Source organism: Mesocricetus auratus, unplaced genomic scaffold (genome assembly GCF_017639785.1).
Source record: "Mesocricetus auratus isolate SY011 unplaced genomic scaffold, BCM_Maur_2.0 Super-Scaffold_100691, whole genome shotgun sequence".
NCBI lineage: Eukaryota > Metazoa > Chordata > Mammalia > Rodentia > Cricetidae > Mesocricetus > Mesocricetus auratus.
Window position 1 is genome coordinate 34,559,112 of NW_024429267.1, and position 14,941 is coordinate 34,574,052.

The 14,941-nt window shown below is 40.2% G+C and overlaps 1 protein-coding gene across 13 annotated transcripts in view; it reads left to right on the forward strand.

Annotated features, from left to right (window-relative positions):
* Tfdp2 (transcription factor Dp-2) overlaps positions 1 to 14,941 on the forward strand; it is a 115,170-nt gene that overhangs the window by 85,231 nt on the left and 14,998 nt on the right. For 12 of the 13 annotated variants that reach the window (XM_040739657.1, XM_040739663.1, XM_040739660.1 and 9 more), the window contains 4 exons: positions 2,559 to 2,721; positions 5,066 to 5,212; positions 6,311 to 6,379; positions 13,016 to 13,167. In XM_040739657.1, coding sequence (XP_040595591.1) covers positions 2,559 to 2,721; positions 5,066 to 5,212; positions 6,311 to 6,379; positions 13,016 to 13,167 — 531 coding nt within the window. The remainder of the gene's footprint in view (positions 1 to 2,558; positions 2,722 to 5,065; positions 5,213 to 6,310; positions 6,380 to 13,015; positions 13,168 to 14,941) is intronic. The other variant, XM_040739658.1, reaches the window with a different exon arrangement.

The window sequence follows — 14,941 nt, forward strand, 5'->3', positions numbered from 1 at the left end:
ACCCAAAAAAGTGAGAATATCAGATCTACTATGGATGCTAGAAACTAAACCAGGTCCTCTACAAGAGCAACAAGGGCACTTAACTACTAAGCCAACTCTCTAGTCTCACTCACTCACACACACACACACACAGACACACACACAGACACACACACACATGCACACATTTCCTACTTAATGGAATTATTTTTGGGGGAGTTATGTTTTGTTGTTGGTTTTTGTTTTTCTTTTTTGAGCCTTCCAAATACTAGTATTACAAGTATGCATCACCATGGTTGGCAGTTATAGAAGTTTTTGGTTTTGTTTTAAGATTACTTGAGAGAGAGACACAGAGAGAGAGAGAGAGACAGAGACAGAGACAGAGAGTGTGTGTTTATGGGTGTGTGACATATATTCAGGTACCCTTGGAGACCAGATTCTCCTGGATCTGGAGTTGCAGGTGGTTGTGAGCTGCCTGATGTGGATGCTGGAAACCAAACTGTGGTCCTCTCTGAGAGCAGTTGTGTTTTTAACTGCTGAGGCATCTCTCTAGCTCCTACCATTTATTTATGTATTTATTATATATTTATCAGTGTTTGTGTACTTGTGCCACTGAACATATATGGAGGTCAGAGAACAATTTAATGAAATTAGTTCTTTCCTTCCTCAGTGAGTTCCTGGGTCTTTAGACTTGGAGGCAAGCACCTTAAACTTTCTCACCAGCCCCTCAGAGTGTACCTACTACTACTATTTAAACATTTGGATTTTGCTGTTTCTCTGTTCCTGTCTGTCCATATCAATCAGATGCTTAGTTCAACTACTCTCCCTTTTTTTTTTTTTTTTTTTTTTTTTTTTTTGAGACAGGGTTTCTCTGTATTGTTTTGGAGGCTGTCCTGGAACTCACTCTGTAGACCAGGCTGGCCTCGAACTCACAGAGATCCGCCTGCCTCTGCCTCCCGAGTGCTGGGATTAAAGGCGTGCGCCACCAACGCCCGGCTCTACCTTTCAATATTTGCAATTCTTGTCTGTTCTTCACTAACAATGACCTCAGCTGTTGCAATAGCTTCTTAGCTGTTTTTTTTTTCATCTCCTTTCTCCATAATATTCACCTTCAACTTTAACATGGTAATTTCTGCCTACAACAGTATCTCACTCAACTCAAATCACTTAGTAGTTTCACCTCATTTGATACTGTACTCTGGGGATGCTTTTATGGGTCTTTACTAATTGCATCAGGGTTCTCTAAAGGAGCAGAACTAGGAGAATAAAATACACACACACACTTCAAAGGCAGTTTAGACTGGTTTATATTGTGTAGTCTGGATATTCCAGCAATGGCTGTTTTCACAGTGGAAAATGTCAAGAGGCCGATAGTTATTCAGCTGGATGTCTCAGCGTTGCCAATCTGGTGCTGGAGTCTTGGAGGATTCCTGCAGTGCTATTGGTCTTTGGTGTATGTTGACATCCTGAAGAAGTTGGATTCTAATACTATTGAAGGAATACCTCAACAATGGGATAAATGAGCTTTCGCCAGTGAGAGCAACGGCAAGCTGGCAAAAAGCAACGTTTCCTTCTTCTATGATCTTTTTCCCTGGGCTGCTACTAGAAGTTGTAGCCAAGCTTTAAGGTGGACCTTCTTGCTTTTAGATACCTGATTAAGAACATCTGGAGGCAGGTGTAGTGCAGCTGGATCTCCATGAGTTCGAGGCTAGCCTTGTCTATGTAGTGCTCTTCCCCTGCTTGACATTACTCACCTTGCATTCTGTTGGTGCCCACCCTGCTTGTTCCTCCCTTTTATATGTGGTACCTGTTTTCTCCATCTTGTATTTGCTGCTGCTTCTCCTAACTGAATCTGTCCGCACTGCCTTCCTTTGACCTTTACACACTGTTGATGGCTTCCCCACAAGTCATTTTCCTACAGGCTAGAAAGCTGTCCTTCTTCCCACGTCCCACAGATCATGTTAGTACCTGGCCTGGCACTTTCACCTTTGGAACTGTCCACCAATATGTTTGCGTTTCATCATCATGCTCTAGCACTCATTGAGGGAGAGAATTTTACTTGAATTTTTATAATTATGGTTCTTAAAACAGTTGTACATACATTTGATGCTCACATATTATTAGAACTAAACTGACTCCTCAAGTCTTAATGGCTAAGAACTGAGACTGATAGTTTTAATGCCAAAGAAATGATAAATATTAACTAAGACACAGTCTCTAGAAGGCAGAGTTATTGTAACTTTGCACAAATTTATATCTAGTGTTTAATAGTGACTGGCATATAACAGTAATTTTTTATTTTTCATTACTTGCTTAATTAATGAATGACATAACAGAAAAGCACTCTGTGTATTGTTAAGCTCTTAAAATAAAACTTAAACTTCAAACTTCCATCTCAAAACTTAAACTTTCCATCTCAAAATAAAAGGAAACTTATATTAGAAAAAATTTTTCCCTATTCAATTTAAATTTTCTTCATTTGAAACTAAAACATAGAAACTAAATGAGTGTCTTCTGGTTTTATTTTTGCATATTGTAATAGAATATGAATTTTTTCATAAATATTTTTTCTTTCCTAGTAAACGAAGCAAAAAAGGTGATAAAAATGGGAAAGGCTTGAGACATTTTTCAATGAAAGTGTGTGAGAAAGTTCAGCGGAAAGGCACAACATCATATAATGAAGTAGCTGATGAGCTGGTATCCGAGTTTACCAATTCAAGTAACCATCTGGCAGCTGATTCGGTAGGTAGATCATGAATTTCATATGGATACATGATGATCCACTTTACCTTAAGTCTGTGTGATAGATCTAAGGAGTCTAGGAAGCTAAGGAATCCTGTAATTGAGAGTTTCCTACTTCATGTTAAGGAAATTTGTATTGTTAATTTTTGGTTTGTTTTGGAAATGTTCTCTTCCTTTGTATTTGAACAGATACATATTTTGAATTTTTTTATTACTTTAGTTTGCATGCATGAGTGTCTGGACATATCCATGCCATGACATATATGCAGAGGTCAGGGGACAATGTTGTAGAGTCAGTTCCCGCCCCCACCTTCACCTGGGTTCTGGAGACTGAACTCAGGTCATCAGGCTCATCTGGGAACTGGTCCATGTTGCTAGCCCCCCAATAATTTTGAAACTTGCAAATTTGGGGGCACTGAGAAGACTGAAGCAAGAAATAATCCACAGTTTTGAGCCAGCTTGCAGTATATAGTGAGTACAAGGCTAATCTGCCCCCATGTCAAAAAAACAAAATAGAAAAGTTCAGAATACTAGGCTATCACCCAGAAATTGATTGTAGATTAGTCTCTAATGTCAAGGATGCAATATTTACATCCAGTTCCATAATTTCAATTTTCTGTTGATTTAGCTTTTGTATTTAGAGGGATTCAGTGTTCCCCACTATCCTTTATTATCCTGACATTTAATTGATTCAGTTTTGTCTTCAAGACAAAACTGGTGATACACCAGGCCTGATCTAGAGAGTAAGTTCCAGGACAGTCAGGGCTACACAGAGAAATCCTATCTTGAAAAAACAGAAAAACAAAAAAAAGAACCAGAACTTCCTATTTACAATAAGAACCTCATGATACAAATAAATGTAAGTTATTCATTCAATAAAAGTCTTATTACCAAAAGAAAGGAAAAGGTTAGCTGAACCAATTGTTGTCCTGAGAGTACAGAACTATTTTGGGACAAATTCCTGTTCTCATTATAGTGTGAAAATAGCTAGTCAGCACTATTCCATGAACCACACTGTCAGAAGCACAGATTTACATAGATGTTAAAACATGCATTTTTGATATGCATGTGTATGTGTATATTGACTGTTTGTCAAAATGTGTGTGAGTGTAGGCTAATGCATGGGTGTGCAGATGCCAGAGGTTAAATCACCTTATTTTTATTATTTGTTTGTTTATGTTTTTATTTGTAGACAGGGTCTCAGTTTGCCTCTCTGACTGGCCTGGAACTCACAAAGAATCACTTGATTCTGCCTCCCCTGTGCAGGGACTAGAGATGTATGGTACCATTCCTGGTATACTCAGCTGGAGCCTGGGTTTCTCACTGAACCTGAAGAGTAGTGATTGACTAGCTGGGAGGCCAGTGAGCACCCAGGATCCACCTGTCTTCACCGCCCTTGAACTGGGTTACAGAAGCATGCCTGCTGCACTTGACTCTTCTACGTTTGATGGGGATTCAGGTTTTTGGGGGGTTGTTTTTGTTTTTATTTGAGACAGGGTTTCTCTGAGGCTTTGGTGGCTTTCCTGTAACTAGCTCTTGTAGACCAGGCTGGTCTCGAACTCACAGAGATCCGTCTGCCTCTGCCTCCCGAGTGCTGGGACTAAAGGTGTGCGCCACCACTGCAGAGCTGCATTGCAAGCACTTTACCCACTCAGGTATCTCCCTAGCCCTTGTTGTGTTTAAAGTATAAAATTTTTCCTAATAATGCATTTGTCATGGATATTAATTTGCATATATTCTGGATTCCATATGATAACTGATTTTATACAGCTGAGATATATATATTTACATTTTCTACATCTCCAAGCTTCCATTTTAAATAACCTATCTATCTTCCACCCAAAGACGTTCATTAGTATTTTTCAGTGTCAATCTGGTGTTAGTTAGTATATTTGTTTCTGAGGTTATTTTGTGTTAAAGTGTCTTCAGAGGTAGAGATAGGGAAACTCAGTGAGAACACTTACTTAGCCCCATGAGGCTTTGGGTTCAATCTTCAGAACCACTTAGAAAATAAACAAACAAATAAAGAATGTATTCAGAGCTAGCAAGATAGCTCAGCCAACAAAGGCACATTGTCGGTAAGCCTGATGACCAGAGTCAATCACAGGATTCACTTGGTGCAAGAAGAGATGGGCTTCCACAAATGCCTCTCAAGGCTCCACTTGGACACTATGGCAAGAACAACCAAGCTAAAAAAAAAAAATTGAGATGTTTACATTCTGAATTTTAAAGATGTTTTCACTGGACATAGAATTTTTTTCAGCAGTTGGGACATACGTCATCAACACCAGCAGCATGTGAAAGATAACCTGTAAGATTCAACACTTACTAAGAATATTTTTAGCAGGCTTATGATCAGAAGAACATTAGACGAAGAGTTTATGATGCTTTAAATGTGCTTATGGCAATGAACATAATTTCAAAGGAAAAAAAAGAAATCAAGTGGATTGGCTTGCCTACCAATTCTGCTCAGGAATGTCAAAACCTGGAGGTAAGAAGTGGTGTTGGATAGGTTTTTGGTTTTTTGTTTTACATGCAAGACATTTTCATTTAGAAATATAATCATGTAATACTAAAATATTCCCAATTGTTCATGTCTGCTATTCTGTGGAGAATTTTGAATTGGAATAATTTTAGAGATACAATTTGCAGTTTATTTCACCAATATGAAACTGAGCAACAAAATGTCAGTGAGTAGTTTGAGCATGGAGGTGATCATGGCTCATACCTGTAATCCCAGCACTTAGAAGCAGGAGGAGATTAAGAGTCAGGGTCATCACCACATATAGTTCAAGGTTTGCCTGAGTACCCAATCTGTCTCAAAGAAGAAGAAGAAAAAAAAAAGCACAAACAATAACAGCAGCAAAGTTAGATGAATGGATTTCCTGGTAGAAGGGGAGGGAAATGGTACAGAGCAGGAAGGATTAGGTATGATCTGCTAAGTAGTGACAGTGAGCTCAGAGAGGATGTGGGCATAACTGGCAACTAGGGGCTTAGCCTTTATTCTTTCAGCAGTGTCACACAGATGTTCATGTGACTCTTAAGTAATACAAAGGGTGTGGCGGTTAGTAGAGCTATGAAAAGGAGGACCTAGAGTGTAGACCAGAGTACATAAGGACCAATGGGAAATAATTTGTTGGAGCAGACAAGAAAGGTATTTTACCTGATGTGCCAAAGAAGAAAGTAAGATGGATATGATATATACCCAGTACTCAAGAGGTAGAGGCAAGAAAATCTTGGGTCTGAGCCTAACATGGGCTGCATAGAGAGACCCTATCTCAAAATACAACAACAGTGGATGAAAGTATAACTTCATTTTAAAGATTTGTTTGGGGCCTGGAGAGATGGCTCAGTAACTAAGAGCACTTGCTGCTCCTAAAGAGGACTAGGGTTCTGTTCCTGACACACAGATGGTGGCTCACAACCGTCTATAACTCAAGGGGATTCAGTGCCTTCTTCTGGCCCCCAAGGACACCAGACATTACATACACATGACATATATGCCGGTAAAATACTCATAAAATAAAGTTAAATCTTAAAAAATGATTTAAGGATTTATTTGTTGTTTTTTATAACTTCTGTTTTAAAGATAGAGAAGCAGAGGAGGATAGAGCGGATTAAGCAGAAGCGTGCCCAACTACAAGAACTTCTCCTTCAGGTAAAGATCTAGCATAGTTTTTCATTACCTTCCTAGCACACACAGTGTTTCTCTGCTTATTTACTTCCAAAGCCAGTATGTTTTGTAGTTGTAGTACCATCAGGTAGTATCTAGAAGAATACCAGTACAGCCCCACATATCATAGCTCATTGATTTTGAATGTTTAGCCTTTCAGATGGCCCAACTGACTGTCATATTTTTCCCCATCTCCAACTCCCAGGTTCCAACTTTGGGTGTTCATCCCAGAAGCTGCAATATCCAGGAGTTTTGCTGCTTCTTGTTTTGTCCCTAAGGGGGATTTTTTAGGTGTATCCTAACTGGTAAAGCAGTTGTGGTCTGACCTACAGTCTCTCCATCTAGCCTGTACTAAAAGATCTACAGTGTCGCCACCAGACTCAGAGATAGGTTCCCTGTCAGAAGCTGGACAAGTCCCATTTCATGCTAAGAGATGTCTGCACCAAAGGGAAGGCAAAATGAGGAATGATTGTTGAATAGAAGGTCTCCCCATTGAGGCTATAAAATACATCTCAGGAGCTAGCCCAGTTTGTCTGTGGGGGGAAAAAACTGTTGTTTCTGGGACCAGGGACTTGGACAAAGGGGCAACATGAAATGTCAGGTTTCTGTATCCACTAGGAAGTTCAGGGTGTACCATTTTATAAAGTTATCTGAGGCTCATCAAGTGAACTGGTATTAGGGATCCTGGAGAGGGAAATCCCAGGACCCATCAATGGGGAAGCTGTTTTCAAGCTCTTGTCACTCAAGGACCCTCTTGACCTCCAGTTATTGCCTTGGCATTTGGGAAGGGATTCAGCTCAGAGTGAAACATAATTCTCATAGTTCTGTCCTTGGGGCATTCCTTCCAGAAGTACACTGGCTGGCCACAGAGGGAGCATGTCCGACTCCAAGATGGCTCTTTCTTGGGTGGCTCTCATAACAGCCAGCAGGTTATTATGTTATTTATTCTTTTACCTCACCCTTTGCAGGTCCTGTTTGAAGTGCATTGGCCTAGCCACCAGTTTTTGCAGTTTTCTATGGCTATCTGGGACTGGTTGGGGAAGACTATGTCTTTCGGGAGGACGTCCTCCAAGGACTCTGGTGTCCCATGTGTATGCTTTTTAGTCATCTCTTTAGTCTCTGGAGAAAAATAATAGGAGGTCTACTTTCTCTCTGGCAAATGGCCTTCAGCTAATAATCGAGTCGTTTGATCTCCATTTTCCTTAAATCCACAGAAATATGAGTGCTTTCTCTTCCAATGCCCTTTCCTTTACCTACCTTCTTCTAAGGTCAAGGTCTGATCTAAAATGAGCATGAAACCTCTCCAGGCCAGGCTGTAAAGACTGTTAGGTGCTAGAAGGTCTGTATTATATATACTGGTCTGTATATACTGGTTTGTCAGTGAAACTATCTAATTCCATTTTTAGCATTTTTTAAGCCCGGCTAATACAAAAAGACTCTCTAAACATAGGTGGGTCTGGCCAGGTGTTAGTGGCTGACACCTTTAGTCCCAGCACTCGGGAGGCAGAGGCAGGCAGATCTCTGAGTTTGGGACCAGCCTGGTCTACAGAGCGAGTTCCAGGACAACCTCCAAAGCAATACAGAGAAACCCTGACTCAAAAAACCAAAAAACAAGAAACACCAAAAACATAGGTGGGTCTGAATTCTCCCCTTATCTCTTGCAAGGGAACCATGTCAGGGCCTCAAGGTAGTCCAGTTGAACTTCTTAAGTTCCTCTAGGATATGATGGGCAGAGTTTGGGGGGAATGAGAGCCGCCAAGTTGGGATATGTGGGGGGGGGGGGTTTGTTTGTTTTTTTGCTTTTTTGAGACAGGGTTTCTCTGTATAATAGCTCTGGCTGTCCTAAAATTCATTTTGTAGACCAGACTGGCTGGAACTCACAGAGATCCACCTGCCTCTGCCTCTGCCTCTTAAATGCTGTATTGAAGGTGTACACCACTGTGCTCAGCTAGGGATATGTAGGTTTTGAAGGAAAGAGGGATTATAGGGCTAGATGGGGGGGGGGGTCTCCTGATTTCAAAGGTGCAGAGGCTGTCAAAGGAGCAGGACCTAACTGACAATTGTCAGCCTTGAAGACAAAAGAAAGTTGGCCATAGGGAATATTAGAACATTTTCCCTCTTATAGAATTGGGCCAAGTGAAGGATAACATTGTAATTGAAGATCTCCCGAGGCATCTGTTTTTGTTTTTTGTTTTGTTGTTTTGTTTTGGTTTTGATTTTGTTATTTTGAGATAGGATCTTGCTACATAGCCCTGGTTGTCCTGGAACTGACTATGTAGAACCAGGCTGGCCTCAAACTCAGATATCCACCTGCCTTTGCCTTCAGAGTGCTGGGATTAAAGGTATGCATCACCATGCCCAGCTAATCCATCTGTTTTTCACAACATACAGGAGTTATTGAGACTATGACTACTAGGAATTTTTTTTTTTTGTCTAAGTGTCTGAGGGTCTAATTCTGCCCATTGTGAAGGCAATCAAGTAGTGACTTCCAGAATAGTCTTAGAGCCATTTTTCTCATCTGTGAATGAAACTCAAATTATTACTACTGGAAACAGTAACTGCAGGTTTTTGGTAGACATCCAACTTAGTTCCTCTTAATGTTTCATTTTTATTCCTTTTATCAAATGAGATTTACAAAGTAGTCATAGAAAACAAATTATGCAAGCTGTCCATGTACATTAATTTTTTGTTGTCTAACTGATTTGATTTTTCTTAGTATGTCACAACTCGCTGTTCCTATGACACAGGTTAACTATTATCTACATGCTACCACCTCCCCTTTATCTTTGTTACTTTTCTCACATGTTCTGGTTAAGTTTAACTATCAACTTGACATGGCCTAGACTTCCTAAGACAAGAGTCTCCATTGAAAGATTTCCCAGGTCAAATGGCATCTGGGGATGTCTGTTAGGGATTATCTTGATTGTTAATTGATGGGGAGAGTGCAGCCCACTGTGGATAGCACTAGTCTCTGGACAGGTGGTCTGGGGCTACATAAAAAAGCTAAGCATGGATCTGCAAGCTAGCAAGAAAGTATTCCTCCATGGTTTTTGCTTCAAGTTCCTGTTGAGTTCACACAGTAAGTAATAGACTGTAACTTGAAATAAACCCTTTCCTTCCCTGAGTTGCTTTTGGTTAGAATATTTTATCACAGCAACAGAAGTAACTAGAATACCACCTGACTTAATCTTATCAAGACAGTCCCACACAAGCATGCCCAGGAATCCATCTCCCAGGTGATCCTCATCAAGCTGACAATTGAGATAAGTCATCTGACTACATTATACCCTTAGATAACTCATGCCTTCCTTTTATGTACATATTTAAAGTTTACTGCCTTTTAAACCTTTTCCATAAGGAGCACAATTAAAGTTGTTCAGCTTCTGGAACAGATGATATTGAGTCTTAAAAAGGACAAAAAGACAAAAGGAGTCAATTAAAGGGCAACAAATAAAGAAATCAATTCAAAGTACATAGGAGGTAATTTCATTTTTACTATTAAAATAACAATATTGGGTTAGGGTTGTAACTCAGTGGTAGAGTACTTGCCTAGTGAGAACAAGGCCTTTGGTTCCATCCCCAGCACTGCAAAAACAAAAAGGCTAAAATAACAATATGTTTTAACTGTTTTCATCATCTGTAACAATTTTGATGCTATTAATTAAATAGGGAGTCGTAAGTATATAGGGACTCTGCCTTATCACTGTTTATATTCCTCTATATATTTATGCTTTCCCACAGCATGAGGGCCAAAGTTGGGTAGAGTGTCAGACAGCTCCCAAGATAATGTGGTCTAGTTCAGGTCCCTCCACTTAATGACTCATTTCAGTCTGAGGAATCTGATATGGCATGAGTATGTAGATATACAAATCAAACACTTGCTGATAATAAACCATGAAGAAATTTATTTTAAAATAATTCTGTTGGAAAGTAATTTTATCATTTATTGAAGACAAAAGCAAATTTGCAAGCTGATGATGAACTTGGCTTTTTATTTTTACATAGAGATTGAGACTAACATGACGGCTAGTAGGTAGAGACACTTTGAATGTAAATCTGCTGGTCTGAGTTCAGTTCCTAGAATACCACAGAAGGTGGAAAGGGAGAACCAACTCTCCAGAGTTGCCCTGTGATCTTCACACACATACCATAATAGTAGTAAACTTAACTTTTGAAAGAGTTACAGTTTGACCAAATAATTGATACTGCAGGTCAGAAAATATCTTCAACATCTTTCAGAGTTGTTATGTTGATTTTATAATTGGCAGTGCTGAGACTGTCATGTTGTATAAATATATCATACCTGATGGTAGAAGTATATTTAGGATATAACAAAAATTATTAAAATTCTGTCCTAATCTCAAGACAAAACCAATTTAATGATTTATTAATCTCAAAAAACTTTGTTGTTGTTGTTTTGAGACAGGGTCTCTCTACATAGCCTCTGACTGTTCTAGAACTCACTTTTTTTTTTCTTTTTCTTTTTCTTTTTTTTTTTTTTGGTTTTTCGAGACAGGGTTTCTCTGTGGCTTTGGAGGCTGTCTTGGAACTCGCTCTGTAGACCAGGCTGGCCTCGAACTCACAGAGATCCGCCTGCCTCTGCCTCCCGAGTGCTGGGATTAAAGGCGTGCGCCACCAACGCCCGGCTAGAACTCACTTTTACAGACAAGTCTGGCTCAGACTTGGACTGCCTCTGGCTCCTAAATGCTGGGACTTAAGGCACATACATTAAACTAATTTTATGTTTATATGCTAAGTAATGATGATAAAAAATATTACAATTCTTTGTTTTCCATAATTGATTATATTTTCTACACGAGTGGAAAAACAGTGACTGGGGAACTGGAGAGTTGGCTCAGAGGTTAAGAACACTGACTGCTCTTCCAGAGGACCTGGGTTCAGTTCCCAGCACTCACATGGCAGCTCACAACTGTCTGTAACTCCAGGATCTGACACCCTCACACAGACATACATGCAGGCAGAACACCAATGTGCATAAAATAAGAATAAATAAATTTAAAAAACAGTTATTGTTCATTGTTGTATGGTGTGGTGGCATAAACAGTACACAGTGGTCACCCTGTGCTCTGTGAACCCCAGCTTCAGGGATATTCCACGGCACAACACAGGCAGCACTGGCTGAAACACCTGGTTCATGGTGTGGTAGATTTTGAATTAACTATTTGTCGTTATAATTCAGAAACCTTTTACTGTTGCCAATTTTTTTTTGTAACTCACACATTCATTTATGTAATTTCATATGGGATCTCAACCCACAGTCTAAAAAACTGTGTTCTCACAGGACGTAATGGCAGATCTATATTCCCAGAACTCAGGAGGTAGAGGTGAAAAGATCTGGAATTGAAGATCATTCTTCGCTACACAGCAAGTTAGAGATCAACCTTGACACTTGCCTAGAAGGGAGGAGAAGTTATATAAATGTTTGACTACTTCATTCTTTTTCTCACTTCCAATTTCAGCACATTCTTCTCTGGATGTAAAATGAGTTGAGGAATGAATATAAACTACTTTCAGTTTTTTGTATTTATTTATTTCGTGTACATTGTATTTTGCCTGCATGTATGTCTGTGTGGGGGTGTTAGATAACCTAGAACTGGAGTTACAGACAGTTGTGAGCTGCCGTGTGGGTGCTGGGAATTGAACCTGGATCCTCTGGAAGAGCAATGCTCTTAACTACTGAGCCATCTTTCCAGCCCCTTACTTTTGTTTCTTGGGAACCAAAATAGCAAAGAAATGTAACTTAAGTTTGATAATTGTAGTGATAGTGGTAGTTTTGATAGTTGTTGATAATGGTAGTTGGACAGTTAATACTAGAATAAATTGGTATTCCTTCTAAATAAGGAATATTAAGAGACAGTGTTTATTTTCTAGGGAGATAGAACCCAGCCATTTTAAGATAGTTTTATAAATCAAACTTTAGTTAAGGCCCCAAACCTGAAATGAAGTTGGTTTTGTTGCTGCTTCATCTGTTTCTTGTCGTGAGTATCCCAGATGTCATCTTGAGAATAATTCCCTACTTTAAAGGAATTGTGTATCTCTGGCCTAGATAGAACAAATGAGATGTATTTCACCCTAAACTCTGAGGATGCTGTATGAGTGGAGTTGAGCTAAACTTACCTGAGGCCACTCTGAAGAGAACTGTTGTCTGTGCTGCTGGGCTCTCCCATGTGTCTGAGAGCCTGTTTCTCTGGGAAATGGAAACCAGAGGCCCCAACATTTACCTTAGTTAGATATCATCAGAATTTGTGTTTAACTGGGCACAGTGATGCATGCCTTTAATCCCAGTACTTGGGAGGCAAAGGCAGGTGGATCTCTGAGTTCAAGGACAGCCCAGTTAGTTGAGTTCCAGTACAGTCAGGACTATACAGAGAAACCCTGTCTCAAAAAAAGAAAGAAACACATGTGTTTTACTCTTGCAATGTGTTTTTTGAACGTAATCTTTCATCATGTTTAACTTTTTTATTTGCTAGTATAGATGGACTGCTTGTTTAAATACTCTAATTTTGATATAGATATTTAAAATGTATTATGTTAATTCACTTACATCCTAAGTCACTTTTTCATATTAAATGACTACCTTTTGTTTATTGAACATTACAGCAAATTGCTTTTAAAAACCTGGTACAGAGAAATCGACAAAATGAGCAACAAAACCAAGGCCCTCCTGCTCTGAATTCCACCATCCAGCTGCCATTTATAATCATTAATACAAGCAGAAAAACAGTCATAGATTGCAGCATCTCCAGTGACAAGTGAGTGGGAAACTAGGGGAGGGGTACAGGGCTGACTGTTAGTATTCAGGCATCTGTACTGGCCTGTCCTTGGGGTTCTGCAGCCACTAAGAGGCACCGCCTGGGCATATTCACTATGTTCCCTTTTAAAAGGGCCCTGCCCATCTCCCATCCTCCTCTCTCTGGCCATCTGCCTCCCTCCCCCTGTCTCCATTTCTCTCCTCTGTCTTCCTCTTTCCTATCTCCTTTGCCTCCTGTCTATGGAGGCTGGTCTCTCCCCTTCCCTTTCTCCTTTCTTTGATCCCTTTCCCTAATTTAAAAAAAAAAAAAACCCTCTGCAAGAACCCTGTCGCATGGCATCTTTCTCTTGCACGTCAACACTGGCCTTCTGTTCCCCCACGTAAAGATGATGCACTCCACTGTCTACAGCCCTTTAAGACTGGTAGCTTCCATGGGGTATGTGAAATGTGTCCTCAGCAAGAGTGAGCTCCATCATTTACCATTCATAGTTCCTTACCCCATGTCAATCTTGCCTGTGATATGTGTGGTGATACCTGGCTCCAAGCTGTCATATGTGTGACACTTATGTGGTAATTGAGCAAGTAACTCAATAAGTTAGTCCATCAATGAGGAAGAAGTTGGTTCATTGGTTGAGTTACTGTTACAGTTTATTATGAAAATATATCAGACCAGTATGAGGCATTAATTGTCTCATTTATTATATCATACTTAAGTATGATTCTATTTGGTTTTTATTTGGCTTTTTAAGAAGGGGATTCATAGTCCAGGCTGTCCTCTAACTTACTATGTAGCCAACGATGGCATTGATTTCATCTTCCACATGCTGAAATTAAAAGGTATGTGCCATAACACCTGCTACTTTTGTTTGTTTATTGATGAACAACCTTAAGGAGTCCTGAGTTTGGATCCCTCACCCATATAAAACCTGGGTGTGTCTCGGATACCTATAACCCCAGCCTGGGGCAAGGGTGAGGAAGGATAATGATGACAGAGCAGGAAGTTTGCCAGGGCTTGCTTAGCCAGCCTACTCAGTGGGCTTCAGGTTCCCTGTGAGAGCCTGTCTCAAAAACTAAGTTGAAGGGTGATAGAGGAGGACATCCAATGCCCTTGTGTGGCCTCCACCCATGTAAACTCGTACAAATAGAATTTGACCCCATTCACTCTGACAAATAGGAAGTAGCACTCTTCAAAGTAGAACATTCATTATATCTTACCCTTTCTTCATGAAGAAGTTAGAGGTGCATAGAGGACAAAGCGGGTTTCGGTGGTGGATTGGAGCTCCTCTCCCTGCCTTCCCTGCCTTCCCCACAGAGTCCTCTCCCTCCCTGCTCATGAGCTCTGTTTACAGCCTTGTGAGGATGAGTGACATGATGCTTTTAAACGATCTGGTTCGCCGGGCGTTGGTGGCGCACGCCTTTAATCCCAGCACTTGGGAGGCAGAGGCAAGAGGATCTCTGAGTTTGAGGCCAGCCTGGTCTACAGCGTGAGTTCCAGGGCAGCCTCCAAAACAATACAGAGAAACCCAGTCTCGAAAAATAAAAAAAAATAATAATAAAAAAGATCTGGTTCATTGCAGCATTTTCTAAGTGCTAGTTGCTGTTCTTAGGGCTATCGGTTTTCATTCTTTACATTTCTTAGCCTCTCTGAGATCTCATTCCTTCTTCTACAAAATAAAAATTTGGGCCACCAAAATGGCTCAGTAGATAAAGATGCTTGCTAGCAAACCTGATGACCTGATCTAATCCTCAAAGCGCACATGGTAGAAGGAGACACC